At 40.3% G+C, this 17140-nt stretch overlaps 1 protein-coding gene across 25 annotated transcripts in view; it reads left to right on the forward strand.

Annotated features, from left to right (window-relative positions):
* LOC140487787 (receptor-type tyrosine-protein phosphatase delta) overlaps nt 1–17140 on the forward strand; it is a 2436480-nt gene that overhangs the window by 2312348 nt on the left and 106992 nt on the right. For 15 of the 25 annotated variants that reach the window (XM_072587053.1, XM_072587138.1, XM_072587046.1 and 12 more), the window contains 4 exons: nt 1630–1790; nt 7441–7553; nt 11695–11736; nt 12231–12328. In XM_072587053.1, the coding sequence (XP_072443154.1) occupies nt 1630–1790; nt 7441–7553; nt 11695–11736; nt 12231–12328 (414 nt within the window). The remainder of the gene's footprint in view (nt 1–1629; nt 1791–7440; nt 7554–11694; nt 11737–12230; nt 12329–17140) is intronic. The other 10 variants (XM_072587098.1, XM_072587115.1, XM_072587249.1 and 7 more) reach the window with 1 other exon arrangement.

A 17140-nucleotide genomic window follows, 5' to 3' on the forward strand; every position in this document is an offset into this window, starting at 1 on the left:
TATTCACCTTTGTTTGTATTAGTCTGTAAGGATCTCAAATAGGTAAGAGTTTTTGACCCAGAGCAAATGTGACGTCGTAGCCATTGCAAGTTTCTGTGCCCTTAAAGGCTACCTCATTATCTACAATGCTGCACGATTCTTGAAAAGTATATACAGTGCTTGTTGAAAAATACTTGTACAAGTATTTTGTTGACTTGCAATATGATTGTCATTACAAAGGCTGGGGCTAATATGCTAGTGTGATGCCTTCAAAAGCCTTGAACTAAAGTGACTGAGCCCATATCCGCAGTATTGCTGCTGCCTCTGCCTGCCATGTAGTTCTGACAGTACTGCATTGAGTGAACATCTGATCTCACCAATTAAAAAGAGTACCTGGTACATATTCACTTCTGAGGCAATTCCGCCATGTAAATTGTATCTTATTCTGAAGCTATCAAAACATTTTTAATCCATGGTTCCTTCTGAGTTTTGATCACTCCCTTTGAAGCAGTTTTCTAAAATCATTCCTTTATCAACAGTAAAGCCTGCATGTAGCATATGTTAATGATTGATCCACAATCTTTGGATAGTATTTCCACTATTCACAAATATGAGCAACAAGGTCTGGTTCTAAAGAGTAAGATTTAGGAATTCAAAATGAAAGCTATGCTAGAGGAGTCAAACACTGCAAAAAGTTTTCAACAAGCATTGCCTTTGAGTATAATTTGTTATCACACACCAGCTGATATTTGAGGAACCAATACAGCCAAGTCAGCCCAGTGGAATGGTCATTTCAAATGGAAAACGTTTTCTTTAATGGGCTGTCTTGACAATGCATTCACGTGTAGTAACTACACATTAAGGAAACATGTTATTCAGTGGCAGTTAATGATCCAGGCTGTTCGATACATCTCGTGGCTTCTATGGCACAGCAGGATAAGGGAGAATTCACTTGAACTGGTGGAGGTGGCCTCCTAATGACAATTTGAAGACCTTGAAATGACTGCTTGCATTCACGACATACAATTGTCTGGACTTGACAGCTCAGTAATGAGTACTTTTCTGCTGTTGTGCTCTAAACTAATCTGAAGAACATCATCACCAACAAATTTCTTATTCTGATGTACTTAATTTTATCAATGTGAAGGTTGAATGAGTGGGGATAAACAATTTGTTCCATGGAGAACTTTGTTTGTACCTTAAATCCAAGTTGTGTATCACGTGTCATCGCTGCGACAGAGATTTGCATTTTAATTGCATAGCCCTAATATCTTATCAATATGGGATGTTTCATGCACACAGTTGTCCATTGCTTTAGCAACACTAAGCTGCCTCTGGCCGAATTGCTATCTTCTGAAATATGTACATTCCCTCCACAGCACAACAAAGATCACTCATTCATGGATAGCTATATGATACGGTTGTCCCTAACTCCTAAGTACACTGTGTTTGGGAAATCCAATATGGTCACTTTAACGTGCCACATTGTAACAACTCTCTGCTGATTTCCCAGTCCAAATGTGTTATGCAAATCCTTAATTCCTCTTGTATTAACCAAAAAGAAACAGTTCTAGTTGTTCCTTCTAGTTTTGATTAAGCAGTTCCACTCATTCCTACTAATCTTCCATGGTCTTCTCACTCATGTTCCAGATGATGTACGCAACAAGTCCATACTCTGACCCTGTACTGTCAGCGGACCTTGATCCACAACCCATTAAAGATGAAGAAGAAGGATTGATATGGGTAGTTGGCCCTGTCTTAGCTGTTGTGTTCATCATCTGCATTGTTATCGCTATCCTCCTGTACAAGAGGTAAGAAAATGAGTACTGATTTAGTGCAAAAATTATGGTCATCAGTGCATTGATAGGACCACTTTGTGAAGAGTCATGTACTAAGAGTGTGACCAAGGCTGCCACCCTGTCAATATACTGAACTGTAGTTTATATTTTCTCATCAAACAGTTCAGGAATGTTATTGCATACCTCCATTATTAATGTCAGGTAATTTGAGATCACACATAGCTGGAACCAGGAGAGAGTTTCGGAAGAATTCTTGCTACAATCTCCCTTAAAGAGTGTAATTAGCCAAGAAATAATAATTAATTTCTCACAATCTCATTGAAGATCTACAGACTATGGTAATGTATTCATGCATTAGTGACCAAGAGGTCACTAAAATGAATAAATAAATAACAAAAGCGTTCAAATAGTTGTGCGAGATTTTCAGACACGACTTTGTTATTCAGGAATCTCGTAAAAACATACAGTGAAAACTCATATCACAGCCAAGATAAAGAGTTTCCATTTTACCAATGCTGCTGTCACTAATCATAGGGGCACTACAGGTTCTATCCACCTGACTGAAGTATTTAATTCTCCTAATGTGTAAATTAATGTGAAGTATCAAATGAGGAAACTCTCGAGCAGATTCATGTTGCTTCAGTCAACTGGATGCTAAAAGCAGCAAATGGACAGATTTGCTGTCAAATTGCTGTCCCTGACCCTGAGCTGACCCATTACTTGGGGAATAATCTACATGATCCCACAGTTGTCAAGTGAATGGCCTTCCTTTTCCCTGATGGACACATGTGAGCTTGGAGTCCGCAATAAAAAAGCTCTTTGATGTTTCCACCTCCAGCTTCTGCAAACCTCATTTTTCTTTGCGTGGGTTAGCATCGAACAATTTTGCTTTTGCAGATTCTGGATTGCTGCTAATCCTAACATTGGCTCTGTTGTTTCTTTAATGCTGCAAACATTCAGTGAATCCAGGCATGGTCTTGTTTGACATATCAAGTTTCATCCAAGACTGAGCCATCACAGGATCATCTGAAGGTGGTTGGTAAATAGCCAGAGCTTGTGGTCCACATTGGCATCAACAATCTAGGCAGAAAGAGAGACCAAGTCCTCCAAAAGGATATCAGTGAGTTAGGTAGGAAGTTTAATAGCAGAACCTGTATGGTTGTAATCTTGGCATTACATTCTGTGCCAGGTGCCAGTGAAGCTGGAAACAGGAAGGCAATACAGTTAAATACATAGCTAAAGAGCTGGTGTAGGAGGGAGGGCTTCAGATATCTGGACCAAATGGATGTCTTCTGGATCAAGTGGGACCTGTACAAGAAGAATGGGTTGCACCTAAACTAGACAGACACCAATGTCCTGGCAAGAAGTTGTTTAGTGTCACTCAGGTGGGTTTAAATTAGTGTGACAGGGGCAGGTACCAGAGCACTTAGTTAGTATGTAAAATTACTGAGTAAGAGTCTGAGATTAAAGCCAGTAAATCTAAAAGGATGAACAAACAAGAAGAGGTTATTGAACATGGCAGGACTGGTGTCTGAAGCTGATTTGTTTTAATGTGAAGAGTATGACAGGTAAAGCAGATTAATTTATAGTTTGGATTAAGAAATATAATATTGTAGCTATTATTGAGACTTGTTTGAGAGAGGGACAAGACTGGCAGCTTAATATTCCAAAGTATAGATGTTTCAGGAGTGGTAGCGAGGGATGGAACAGAGATGGAGAGTTGCATTACTGATGAGGGAGAATATCACAGCTGTCCTGAGGAAGGACACCTTGGAGGGCTCATCCATTGAGGCCATATGGGTAGAGCTCAGGAGTAGGAAGGGTGAAATCACTTTGATGTTATTATACTACAGGCCTCCCAACAGCCAGTGGGTGATAGCTATGTAGACAGATTATGGAAAAATATGAAAACAACAATACTGTTCTGATTTTAACTTCCCCTAAATTGACCAGATTTCACTTAGACTTGGATGCAGATGAATTCTTTGGGTGTGTCCAGGATGATGTTTTGAAACTAGGTAAAGAGCTATTCTAGACCTGAAATTGGGAATGAGCGTGGTCAGTTAGGTAAAGTTTATGAGGAGGTGTATTTCAGGAACAGTAATCATTATTCTGTCAATTTTAATTTATTTATCAATAAGAGTAGATCTTGGGTGAAAGGACTAAATTGAGGAAGTCTAACTACCATGATATTAGGCAGGGACTGGGGAATGTAGATTCAGGGTGGTTGTTTGAGGGGAAATCCATATCTAGCATGTGAGAATCTTTAAAAGACCAATTGATTGGAGTTCAGGACCAGCATGTAAAAATGGAAGAATAAGGCTATCAAGATTCAGGAAACTTGGATGACAAGAGATGTAGCAAGCTTAGTCAAAAAGAAAAAAGGAAGCACAATTAAGGTTTTGGAAACTGAAGACAGACGCATAGAGACCTCGAATAATACAAAGATAGCAGGAAAGAACTCAAACAAGGAATTAAGAGGGCTATAAAGGGCATGAAATGTTTTCGGCAAACAGGATTAAGAAAAATCCCAAGGCATTTGGATCGCATATAAGGAAAGAAGAGGGTAGCTAGGAAAAGGATAGGCCCAATGAATGACAAAAGGGGAATTTATACATGGCGCCAGAAGAAGTGGTTGAGATCCTTAATGAGTGCTTTGTGCTAGTGTTCATAGAGAAGAATACCATGGTGAATGGTGAGTCTGATGAGTTGATACTCTGAGACATGTCAAATAAAAAAGAGTAGGTGTTAGGTGTTTTAAAGACCATTAAGGTAGACACATCTCCAGGACCTGATGGGATCTATCCCAGAGCCCTGAGGGAGAAAGGTGAGGAAATGGCTGGGGCTGTGTATGAAATCTTTGTATCTCTTTTGGTCACAGGTGAGCTCACCAAAGGACTGGAGATTAGCCAAAGTTGCTCTTTTGTTTAAGAAGGGAAACAGAGATAATCTGGGAAATTAAAGGCCCAGGAGCCTTACATCAGTGGTAGGGAAATTATTGGAGAAAATTCTTAGGGATAGGATTTACTCACATTTTTTAAAAAAATGACTTATTACCAATAGGCAGCATACTTGTGTGAGGGACGATTGTGTCACAAAAGCTTGATTGTGTTTTTTGAGGAAGTGACAAAGATAATCGATGAGGGCAGGTTGGTGGATGTTGTCTATATGGATTTTTGCAAGGCCTTTGACATGGGTCCTCATAGCAGTCTGGAACAAAAGGTGAAGTCACATGGGATCCACAGTGAGCTGGCAAGATGAATACAGAACTGACCTAGTTAGAGAATCCAGATTGTAGCGGTGGAAGAGTGTTTTTCAGATTGAAGACTTGTGACCAGTGGTGTTCTGCAAGGATCAGTGCTGGGATTCCTGTTGTTTGTAATATATACAAATTATTTAGAGGCGAATGTAGGTGGCCTGATTAATAAGTTTGTGGACAGGACAAAAATTGAGGGAATTGTGGACAGTGAGGATGATTGCCAAATGATACAGCAGGATATTGATAGACTGGAGACTTGGGCGAAGAAATGGTAGATGTAGTTAGTTTGGGCAAATGCGAGGTGATGCATTTTGGAAGATCTAATGCAGGACATTTAGTGTACAGTAAATGGTAAAACCCTAAATAGCAACGACATAAAGCGTGATCTAGATGTAAAAGCCCACAATTAAAGTGGAAACATAAATGGATAAGTTGGTCAAGGAGGCATACAGCATGATTGCCTTCATCAGTCAGGGCAGAGAGAATGAAAATTGGCAAGTCATGTTGCAGCTGTATAGAACTTTAATTAGGCTACATTTGACATATTGTATACAGTTCTGGTCTCTACACTATAAGAAGGATGTGGAGGTTTTGGAGAGGGTACAGGTACGGCTTCCCAGAATGTTGCCTGATTTTGGAGGGTGTTGGCTATGTGGAGAAATTCGACAAACTTAGTTTGTTTTCAGCTAAACTTCGAAAATGAGGTGCAACCTGATCGAAGTAGACAAAATTATGGGAAGCTTGGAGAGAATAGATAGTCAGAGTCTTTGTCCCAGGGTAGAAATGTCAATTACTAGGCGACATTGCTTTCAGGAAAAAAGGGGTTAAGTTTAAAGGAGATGTGAGAAGCAAGTTTTTTTTGACTGGTTAAATGCCTGGAATTTACTGGCAGAGGTGCTCGTGGTGGCAGCTACAATACTAACATTTAAGAAACATCCTGACAAATATATGAATATGGGGAAACGGACTGCGTTTAGGCAAAAGTGTTTGAGTTTAGAAAGGTATCATGCATCTGCGCAGTCTTCACGGGCCGAAGGACCTGTTTCTGTGCTGTACTGTTCTTTGTTCTTTGATGACTGGTGAATGTTTAACAATTGCAAATTGTGCGATCACCACCTTCACCAGAAAGATAATTAAGTATGGCATTTCAGTATACGCTGGCCATAAGTGAATGTGACATTAGAATTGAAATATATTTCTGTTGAGGCACGCGTGTTACTGTTTTCTTGGCCTGACCTTTAGTCCTTCATTATACTGCTATTAGAAAGCATTAACTGCACTGATGAACTGTCAGTTCCTAATTTGCATGTTAAGTAATATGTTTCCTGCCAGTGAGACATCTGCAGTGAAGCAAGTATGTTGCCATAGCTATTGCTGTCTGAGTAGGAAGCTAACATACCAACCTTTCTTTTTTTTATCTCCTGTTGCAATACAATGGGACAGCAAACCAGACAGGTAAGCAAAGGTGGTGGAAAGGAAGGTTGGGGGAGCGTTGAAGAATGAGGAAAGCAACACTTAAATTCAGCACTGAGAACAGCTTGAACACACACACATTTACCTGCACACATACACATTGCATACAATGGACACAAAATAACCCACAGTATTACAACCATTCAGCCCATGTTGCCTACTTTTAACTGTACATCATTAACTGCTGATCTCCTGCTTTCCCCTCTGACCCCATTACGCATTGTTTCTATCCGTCGTTCCCGTAACTAATAATTCCTGACAGCAATGAAAGGCCATGTGACCTGGCAGTTATGGAGCTGCAGTATTGTAATGTGACTTGCCATCCAGAACACTTTTTAGTTTCTCTCATTTATCATTCTGTACAGTATGCATTTTTTTAACTGCTTTCTCTGGCAGTTTTTATAATTTAACAGAGACTGCTATAAAGTCTGGGAAAAATATGATTGTGTATTTGAGGGAGTATGTCTATTTTTTTAAAACCACATATTGTAATTTTAAAAAAAAGTGGGTTAAACTCATTTTCTGATTTTGTAAGGTATTTATAGTTACTGCTCCAGCAAATATGCCAGTGGGATTGAAAGAGGTTGTCATTAGACTGTGGTTGAAGAGTGTAATTGAATTTAAATGGTACCTGTGTATGTAACGCAAACGCCTGCAAGCTCTCCATTTGATGGAGAGTGAGAAAATGAAAGGGCGAAAAGTTTGGCATCTGAAAGTGGGTGTTCCCCTTGGAGCAAACCACAGGGGTTGAGAATAAGTTTATCTAACATTGCTGCAGCCACTATTAGTCCAGCAAGTCTTTAACAGGTTGATTTTTATCATTTCTGTCACAAGCTGGTTGTGACTAAATCTGCTTCTTTCGTTCATTTAACTGCATGGTGTTCAGTCTCTTTCCATGATTGTTAACATCAGTCAACATCCTCCTTATAGGAAAAGGACAGAATCTGATTCGCGAAAAAGCAGCATTCCTAACAGCAAAGAATTACCTTCCCATCATCCCACGGACCCAGTGGAACTAAGACGTCTCAATTTTCAGACCCCAGGTGAGAGGTGGAAAGGTTTAAGTCCAAGCTTCTCAGGTTTGTGTTGGACCATATTTTAATTTGCTTTTTTTGTTTGGGTGTGTGAGAGAGAAATGTGCCATGTTCAAAAGACTTGCATTAAGTTTGATGTATGTCAGCTAAGAGCTTCTGGCTTAAAGAAACTAAAAGAGAAAGGAAAGTAGATGAAAGATTGCCTTTCTGCATTATCACTATCCCAGATTCAGGACTGCTAGGAATAACAAGCAGACTTTGTTAACTGATCGGAACTGTTTAACCTCTTGACCAGCCATTATACTTTTGCTTGGTTTATACACTGGTAGTGGTTTTTGAAATGTGGGATATTCTTCTCTCCAAAATATAGTTTTCTTCTCTCAAGTTACTACCCACCCACACTGTACTAAGCTGCAAAGAGACACAAAGAGGAGAAATAAAGTAAAACAGGACAAACGTGAATTAATAACACATCTCGCTGCAATCTGGTTTGGATGGGAGTACTGCAAGAGACTCTCACATCTAGAATAAGTAAGAGTACAGTGAGTTTCAGAAACTTGTAACTAGGGCACTGTGTGGAATTCCCAGGCAGAGTAAGAGTTCACCCAGTTGATGTCTTGGAGAAACAGGCCACCTTAAGTCTGGAATACTGTTGCCTCGGGTGTCATATACTGATCCCATGACGCACATATTTTCTAGTTAGCCTGTTCAAAGATGTTATTGCACACCTCTGGACCAGGTGGAATGTGAACCCGGATCTCCTGCCTCAGAGATAGGGACACCACCACTGTGTCACAAGACAACCTGGTCGAGTGATGTATTCCACAAGTTTCCCACATGAAAGTGTTAATTATTCCACCTGAAAGTGGGATTAAACCCAGCTAAAGTGTGACCAAATGGGATGAAAAGGTAACAGATAATAACAACTCAGCTCTTGTTTAGAGGCAGGTCTTGTCACCAGTCTACTGAATGGGTTTAGATAAGGAGACTAATTCAGCATTGATCTCACTTTTTTGTTCAATGCAGTGCTCCCTGAAACTAATAATTAGAAGCCAAAAACAGTTCACAGTGTGGTGTTGATTGTTCCCAACATATATAGATCAGAAATACTCAATAGATACCACAATCAACAATTGAGTCATTTGCTAAATGTGAGTAAACCAAGTACCCATTTTTAAAAATTTAACAGATTCTGATTCTACCTATATGGCTACTTTAAATTACAATAACCGGAGAAATTTTGTAGCACAGAAAGAGACCATTCAGCCTCTGGGCTGACTGAAAAAACAGCTGTTATTCTAATCTCACTTTTCAGCACCTGACCTGTGGCCTTGCAGGTTACAGGTTTCAAGGACAGTTCACTGTTCCTTGAAAATGAGTTGACTGTTTCCTCCCCAACCACTAAACAAGGCAGCAAATTCCAGATTCCACCTGCCTATGGATGAAAGCATTTTCTTCACATCCTCTCTAGTCCTTCTGCCAATGACTTTAAATGTCTGTCCCTGTTAATAGACATCTCTGTTATGACCCTCCCCCAGAAGATGTCTTGCATCTTTAACATCCTTTACCAGGTGCAAGTTGGAGACATTGGCAGTGCAACTGGACTGCGCAGACCTAAGGGACATTGGTTCAAATTAACAACTACTGTACTTTAGAATTTGAAATTAACGCATAAAATTCTGTAGTAGAAGGCCAATGTTAGTAATGGTGACCATGAAACTTGCCTTTAATTCTGAAAAAAGAAGATCCAGTTCACTACTGTCCTTCAGCGAAGAAAATCTGCCATCTATACTTGGTCTGACCTACATATGACTCCAGACGCCCAGTAGTGTGATTGACTCTAAACAGCTTTCTATAATGTCTCAGCAGGTCACTCAGTTCAACGGCAGTCAGAGATCGGCAGCAAGTGCAGACCTTGTCAGCAACACATACATCCAATGAAAAAAGTAAAATAAATTAAGGCAATGTTAATTGGTAATGAAAGGTATCTGCTGTGAGAGAAGAAAATGCCTCAGTTCCTCTGGTTTGTTACCAGTCGAATGCTTGCTGAGATTGGCATTAAGACACATTGCCTACATTTTCCAATCAGTCTTATTCTATTGCTAGTATTATCCCCACTGGTACTTCCAGCCTAAAAACAATGCTGACAGAAAAATTTCAGCTCTCAACCTTGAAATTGGGATATGCAAAAATTACCATACAGACGCTCAACATGGTTATGTAAAGTTCTTCTGCTGTTTTCAAAAGAGATATTAACCCATTTATTTTACATGGGCTAACACCTACAACAAAATACTTTTAAAGGAATTTATTACAAATGTAGTAAGCATTCTTACTCTAATCTTTTTATAATGTAATTTCAAGACCAACACTAAATACACACAGACAGAACTGTACTCTGTATCTTGTGTTCTACACCTCAGCTGCTTAATGCTGACGAGTTGAAAGTTCCTTGTTTGCTTTATTAGTATTTATTATTTTGATGTCATCAAAAAAACTAACACTTCTTCCCACCTCCTCAAAAGAAATTTTGCCTCTTAACACCATGTAAATTAAAATTGCAAATGTCTTTCAGAAAAAAAAAATCAAGGAGTAATTGTACACTTTTGCAAGTGTGGCATTTTCCTCTGTAATCCCTGATTTTTTTTTCTGATGCATGGCGAGTATCAGGCTCAACAAACTAACTACTAACTAGCTTGTATCAAATGACAGCAACCCCATCCCCAAGACCTCAGGTTTCCAACTTAACATGAATTGAGGATCCTTTTTGTTTCTTCACTAGAAGCACTAAAATATAAATATTGACTTTTAACTTGCTTTGGAAAACTTATTTTTCTGAATAACTGCATTCTGTTTCCCAAAACAACTGGTCTACAACTCAGAAGGGCAACCTGCTGCAATTTGATGACATATTTCATTAAGTTTCTATCCTGGATGTGTAGTTAAACTGATCTGAGCTGAGAGAGAAGTGTCTTTATGTGGAGAAAAAGAGGAGCAGAATCTAATCTTTGCCTCAAGACCTAATTCTCTTAGAAAAGCACACATCATTGTTTTCTGTAACTGGTATCACTGAAGATGTTGAGCACTTTATGAAATTGTATCTGTGACCTACGTAGGGGTTACTAACTCTTTACAGCCTTGGCCAATAACTCAGTCCTGCCGTCAATCCCAATTTTGGCTCCACATTCTCCCTTTCTCGCTCTATAGCTAGTCAGAAATTAGATGACACCAACACTGTCACATGGGTACTCCAAAATGTCTAAGTCTCTTATGTTTGTTTTCAATATTTGAGCACTAGATAAAATTATAATATCATTGTGATTTTCCTTTTGAGTTCTGCAGTACTTTATTTTCGCTTTCCATGAACGTACACACTTACATGGTGCCTGTGTGCAGTTTTCCATGTTCCATTAGTCACTTTCATTGTTCCTTGCCAGATGCTCAACATCACAAAGCCAGTGAAATGCTTTCTACCCTTCTCGAGATAGGTGCTCAAACAAGTTAACATGGCCTAGAGATGAATGAAGGGCAGTAGAGAGATTTGTTCATGAATGTTTACAATCCTAAGGAAAGATGTCAGGCTATGTGGCAAGCTCCTGAATCTTGTTTCTTTCAAAAAGATGTTTACACTCGGAGCAGGTTGTCGAAACGATCAAGGGATTTGCTTTGGGCCAGAAGTGTTTGACCTTGGGACTATCATATTTGACAAGAGTGTCTTATTCCTGTCACACTGAGCAAAATAAATCAAATGGTAATCTTTATCTTCTTCGTCTCCAGCCCTCAACCCCTGCAATCTGTGACCAGTAGAAACATTTTTGAAGTTTGTATTATGTTGCAGTCTTTGTGTGTTCTGTAATTGCTGTATATCCCTGGTACTTGCAGTCAGTCCTTCATATAACTCAAGTGCATGTGTGTGTCTGCTGTGTGAACAATTTTTATCACCAAACATCGGTAGAAGTAAATTTATGGTTTTTTTTCCCATTTTTAAAACATTTGCAATGAAACAATTTGATCAATATCATTTTTGTGGCAAACAAAAACACATTTTTAGAGAGCACCCTGTATTTTATGTGAAATTTTCCATCTCATTTTTCTCTGGTGGAAGAGTGGAAACTTTATTTATATACTGCCCCCCCCATTTTCTTCACAGGTTCAGGTGTCTCCAGTTACCATGGTAACCTCCATTCGACAAGTTAGTTTTCCCTGATGTTAATTCACTACTTCTTCCTTCTGAATACTGTTCTCTCGTTTCAGGCTTCTGGCTGCTTGTTTGTGTAGTTCACATCCCACAGTTCTCATTTTAACTTGATGCAGATAGCTCTTTGTACATTGCAGGGAGATAAGTTTGAAGTGTGGCAACGCTGTCATTACTCAAAGCAGCAGTCAGTGCCAGGGCTAACCTTCCATCTTCTCTGCCCAGCTAACCTCGGCAACATTTTGGGAATGTGAGCTTCTAGAGCATGAGCGGTGACTGCTAATTGCCTTGAGAGCCCCTTCTCTTCTGAGCATGCCCTGCTTTGAGTAATCAAACTGCCTGCTTTTTTTTTAAATTTCTCTCCACATCAAACATGGTTACTAGTTTACATGTCAAGCTCTTCTAACAAATTGCTTTACAGATTTGTGTTGTACCACTGTGTCATTAAACATTGCTCTCATAATGTGTTATATTCTTGTCTAATTTGTCAGGCATGGCCAATCATCCACCAATTCCTATCTCTGAGCTTGCGGATCACATTGAGCGGCTGAAAGCTAATGACAACTTGAAGTTCTCCCAGGAGTATGAGGTAAACAGTTTCTGTCATCACCACATGCTATATTTTTATGTTTGCTTTAAAATGTTACAGAAGAGAGCTGGACCCTAAAAAAAGCCTTGTTTTACTTTTTGAAGATGTAGTTGCTTAATTATTAAAATGTCACTGATTGATTTTTACTCCTAATAATCAAGATGCCAGTTACAGAAGTGAAATTACTTTTAACAGTCAAATTAGAGCTTTCACCACATCTACTGTATCCGCAAAATAGTCTTTCAGAGAGCCATGTACAAAGCATGTTTGTAGAAAACTGATGTAAAAGGTGAAGTATGGATAATCTTAAATAGGGAAAAAAACTTGATTTCAACATTTTATCCTCATAAATCATTGACAATGCACATGTGTAATGTGGGTTGAACATAGTCAGAGACCAGTCAGCAAAGAAAAGCTGCACTCCGCCACAATATTGTGCAATGGGTTGGAAGTGTGACTGCCACCCCTCAGTGGGATGATGCTCCATCTTCTGGAATTGCCAATAAATCTGATGGGCTGACAACTCCAACAATCCTGGCAATGCCAGAGCTGGATAGTGGGAGATTCCAGAACAACAAGGAGATGTACATGGATCCCAGAGTGAATTGAATCAGAGGGCTATTGATATTGAGGGTCATCCCACTTTAAAGGAGGAGGCTGGGATTCTTCTTGATTTATTGATGAGTTAGCACCATCCCCATTTGTTCTATCTTCTCAGGTTGGGTGTCGGTATCCTGCAAAGACAGAATACACCCACCTCCTTCTCAAAGTTTTCAAAACAGTTTAAAGAAACAGCTTGCTAACTCTCACTCAGTTGTCCAGCAACCTCCCCACCCCTCCTCGCCTTCTGCAAGGACTGTTCCCCTCGCCAATCGTTGTTTCGCATCGCTCTCCCCACCAACCCTCGGCAAACCCCGAGGTACTTTACCCTGCAACCAGAAAAGATGCAAAATCTGCTGACACCCCCCCCCCCTACCCCCACCTCCACCCAGGGGCCCAAACAGTCCCTCCAGATAAGACAGAGATTCTCCTGCCTCTCATCCAACCTAGTTTACCGTATCCGGTGCTCCTGATGTGGTCTTCTCTACATCGGGGAGACCAAACGTAAACTAAGGGAAAGTTTGCCGAGCATCTCAGCTGGGCCCGCAGGGGTTGACCTGACCTCACAGTCACTGCCCATTTTAATTCCCTTTCCCACTCCCTCTCCGTTATGACTATCCTTGGTCTCCTCCATTGCCACAATGAACTAAACCGCAAATTAGAAGAACAATACTCCATGTTACGCCTGGGCGGCCTGCAGCCCGGAGAACTCAACATTGACTTCTCCAATTTCAAATTACCTCCCTTCCCATCACCTGACTCCCTTCCAAGGCCCCTCCCACTCCCTTCCATTCCTCTCATTGACTCTTACTTCTAGCCACCAATTGGATTCATTCCTCCCATCAACCAACCAGATCATGCCCTCTGCCTGTGTTCACCGATCCCCACCTCACCACCCTGTCCCCCCGAGCCCCTTTATCTGCAGCTCCCCTTACATCCATCCCCAGTCCTGAAGAAGGGTTCACTTGAAACGTTGACTTCTCTGCCTCCTAATGCTGCCTGGCTTGCTGTGTTCTTCCAGCCTCCTGCTCATCTACCCAGCAACCAATTACAGCAAGGGCGGGATAATGTGATAGTCAGTTGTCCCTTAATTATTTATTTATATGTTGTGATGCCCACAGAGGAGAGAGATCATAAATAGTTCTAAAAACTACACTTTCTAAGACATTTTCAACTGAACTTTGCTAGACTTAAACATGAGTGCTGGTTGGTTATATGATACCATTTGACCACAATTTTTAGATAGTTCCAGTCGGTGGGACAAGGACAGAACTCAGGCTGTGATCTTTTGGAATCTTGTACTTTTTCTGTGTGAGCAATGCAGTCAAAAGCCACTCAAAGCAACACTGGATTCTTGTGCCTTGCTTTAATCAAGGGAAACCTTGTACAGTATGAGCAACACAGTTTGTTTGAAAAAGAATCCTTAACATCACTGCCTGCAAGATTCTCTCTTCAGAAAACCTGACTCCATGTTCAGATGAGTCTGCCTTGAATTTGAACCATTCTGAAACCTAGTGTCTAGAAGAAATCCCACATTGGTGTGATATGTGGACTCAGTGTGTGCTGTTTAAGTGTAATGTCTTTCCTTCTTTCCCTTTTTATCTTCTGTCTATGTTTATGTATGTGTTGCAACTATCATCCCCCAGGATAGAACGCATGAATTAACCATTTTTTTTAATGCTAGGGACAACATTTTGTCAATTATGTAAAAATTGATCTTCACAAACAGAAGATTAGTAGGGCACCTACCACAGTCTCTTTCAAAAGGGAAAAGAAAAGTAAGAAAATGAAACATACCTCAAAAGAAATTAAGAAAATCAACTAATTTGGTTCACCTCTCCATTGTGTCTAAAACAGAAATTGGGGTGCAGGGCTGGGATTGAAACCACTTTTAATTCACTACACAAAAATCTGACCAGAGTCCAAATCTCAAAAACAAGTTTTAAGTGAATAATGCAAGAAAACACATAGAAGCCAAAAGGGAAATCTCCGTGACTAGAATTATGCTTTAAAAAAAACCAACTGTAGCAAATTCCCTTGATCCTAACACTAGAGTGAAATGTTACTCACATTTTAGTTTTAAGATGTAAGAAAAGAATCTTTAATGAAGAAAACATTTTCTTCTCTAAGCACAGGGCAGCTGGAAGTTGTAGCTAGGGAAATGCAAATAAAAATAAATAGCAAGGCAAGAAGAGCAGAATCACTTCAGATACTTATTTGCAGCGCAGTCAGATTAGGGTATTCTAATGAGGAAATTTCCCTTGCCAAAAATAAATGATGATCGAGCTGGTAAAGAAGAACTGATGGCTGGAGTTTGAGGTGAGTGAAAGAAAGGGGGACCATTTTAGGAATGAGAGAGAGATGAAAGAGGAGAGAGAATGAACCTTTGAGCAAAATGGTACTGGAGATGAAGCTAGAAGCCCAAAAAGAGATCAAAATGAATTTCCCATTATCACTGGGAAATGGTTTGGTAAAGTGTTGAGCACAGTTCCTGCAGAATGTAGAGCAGTCCAAAGAGACTGGAGAAATAGAAGGGAACCAGAAATGTTCTTTACAGCCACTAAGGTTTAAAGCCACTAAGGTTTAAGGTTCCAAAACTCTGAACTCCATACATATTGGAAAAATAGAGAGGAAATGATAGGCAAAAGGGAAGACAACATTGGACCCTGTGGAGTAAAGGCAGTTAAGATTTTAAAAAGCAATTAAAAAGGTTAACAAAGAGCATATAGAGTCAAAAAAGTCAGTATAACATCCAGGGGGACCATCAATAAAGGCTATATAAACAAACATTTTTGAACAAAACTTCGCAGAGAAAAGGTTGATGCCTTTTAGCAGACTGGAAAATCTGTGTGGGATGATGTAATTCAAGAGAAGCTATTTAATGTCAAGAAGGCTGAAGTCAGGCCAGTAAATAGATCATGAAGGACCTATAGGCTTTAGAGGAAGTAAAGCAGTGAACAAGAAATTGAATTAAATGAGGAGTAATGGGAAATGCCCATGAAGAATAAAATGAGAGCCACAGAGCAGTCAAAACTAGTCAGTCGCAGATAGGCCAAGGTGTTTCAAAGGACAAGGAAACTAAATTAGAACCAACTCATCCCTGCAATAGCTGACTGACCTGTCCTGGAATCAAAACCAGTTTAGATGCTTGCAACCATCCAAATGGCCATTCAAGCCCTGCTGGTAATTCCCAAGCATCCAAAACCAGTGGTCATTACTTAATTGAGGAGCCAAAGGCTGAGGTGGGAGTAGCAGTTTTGAGAAAGACACAGCCCAAATAGGGTTAGTGTAATCCTCCTTCTCAGGAATCAATGGTAATGCACACAAATCCCATATCCAACCAGAACATTTCAGAACAAGGGAGCCCATGTCCCTGCTCGAGAAGGATTCCTAACTGAAATCCTCCTTCCACATTTTGAGGGAGACCAGACAAAGCTGCAAAAAGACAGGCAATGCCTTCTTCGGCATAGGAAAACAGGAGTCTGCACCTCTGCTGGACAAGCAGGAGGTCTGGTGAGCCGCACCACCTCTCCGCTTGTAGAGGGAGAACAGGGAATATACAAGATTGGCATAAAAATGGTGAGGAGGATTCTTTCCAAGTTGAATAGCCACAGGGTATGACAGCATTAGCTGCACAAAAAAAAACGAGGGCAGGAGTGTTCCCAAGGTTATAGGCCAGGGTGGGGACAAATCCCACCTCAAAGGAACAGGAAGGAAAGATATTACCTCAGATATTCCACCACACTTAGGACTGTTCCAACAGGAATGGAAATACAACTAAAACAGAATTAAACCAAGAGCCCACTGAACTGAATGTGTCTGACAGGGAGAACACATCCAAAGATAACCAGGATGAGTTGGTTGACGGGGGGAAATTAAAATCTACCCAAGTTGAACACTTGCCTGCCAGGCTGGCAGACCCAGAACATAAATATTGCCATCAGGTGCCAGTTAAGCCATAATAAGTCTCAGTGACCCCTCCTTTGTCCAGTATGAGCTAGCTCTTATTAGTCCTTTGTATGAAAAGCCCTATTGATCCTCCAGAGTGAGACATATCTCTGCTTTCGTTATCCCAGACAACCAATGCCAGTGTAAGGTCATGTGCTTAGATTTAAACGTTCCCAGTGACCTTCCAGATATTAGCAAACTAGGTGATAGCTGGATCCTGTCATTCTGAAGTGTGACTGGATGAGCTGGTCATTGATAGCATCA

Source organism: Chiloscyllium punctatum, chromosome 2 (assembly GCF_047496795.1).
Source record: "Chiloscyllium punctatum isolate Juve2018m chromosome 2, sChiPun1.3, whole genome shotgun sequence".
NCBI classification, from domain to species: domain Eukaryota; kingdom Metazoa; phylum Chordata; class Chondrichthyes; order Orectolobiformes; family Hemiscylliidae; genus Chiloscyllium; species Chiloscyllium punctatum.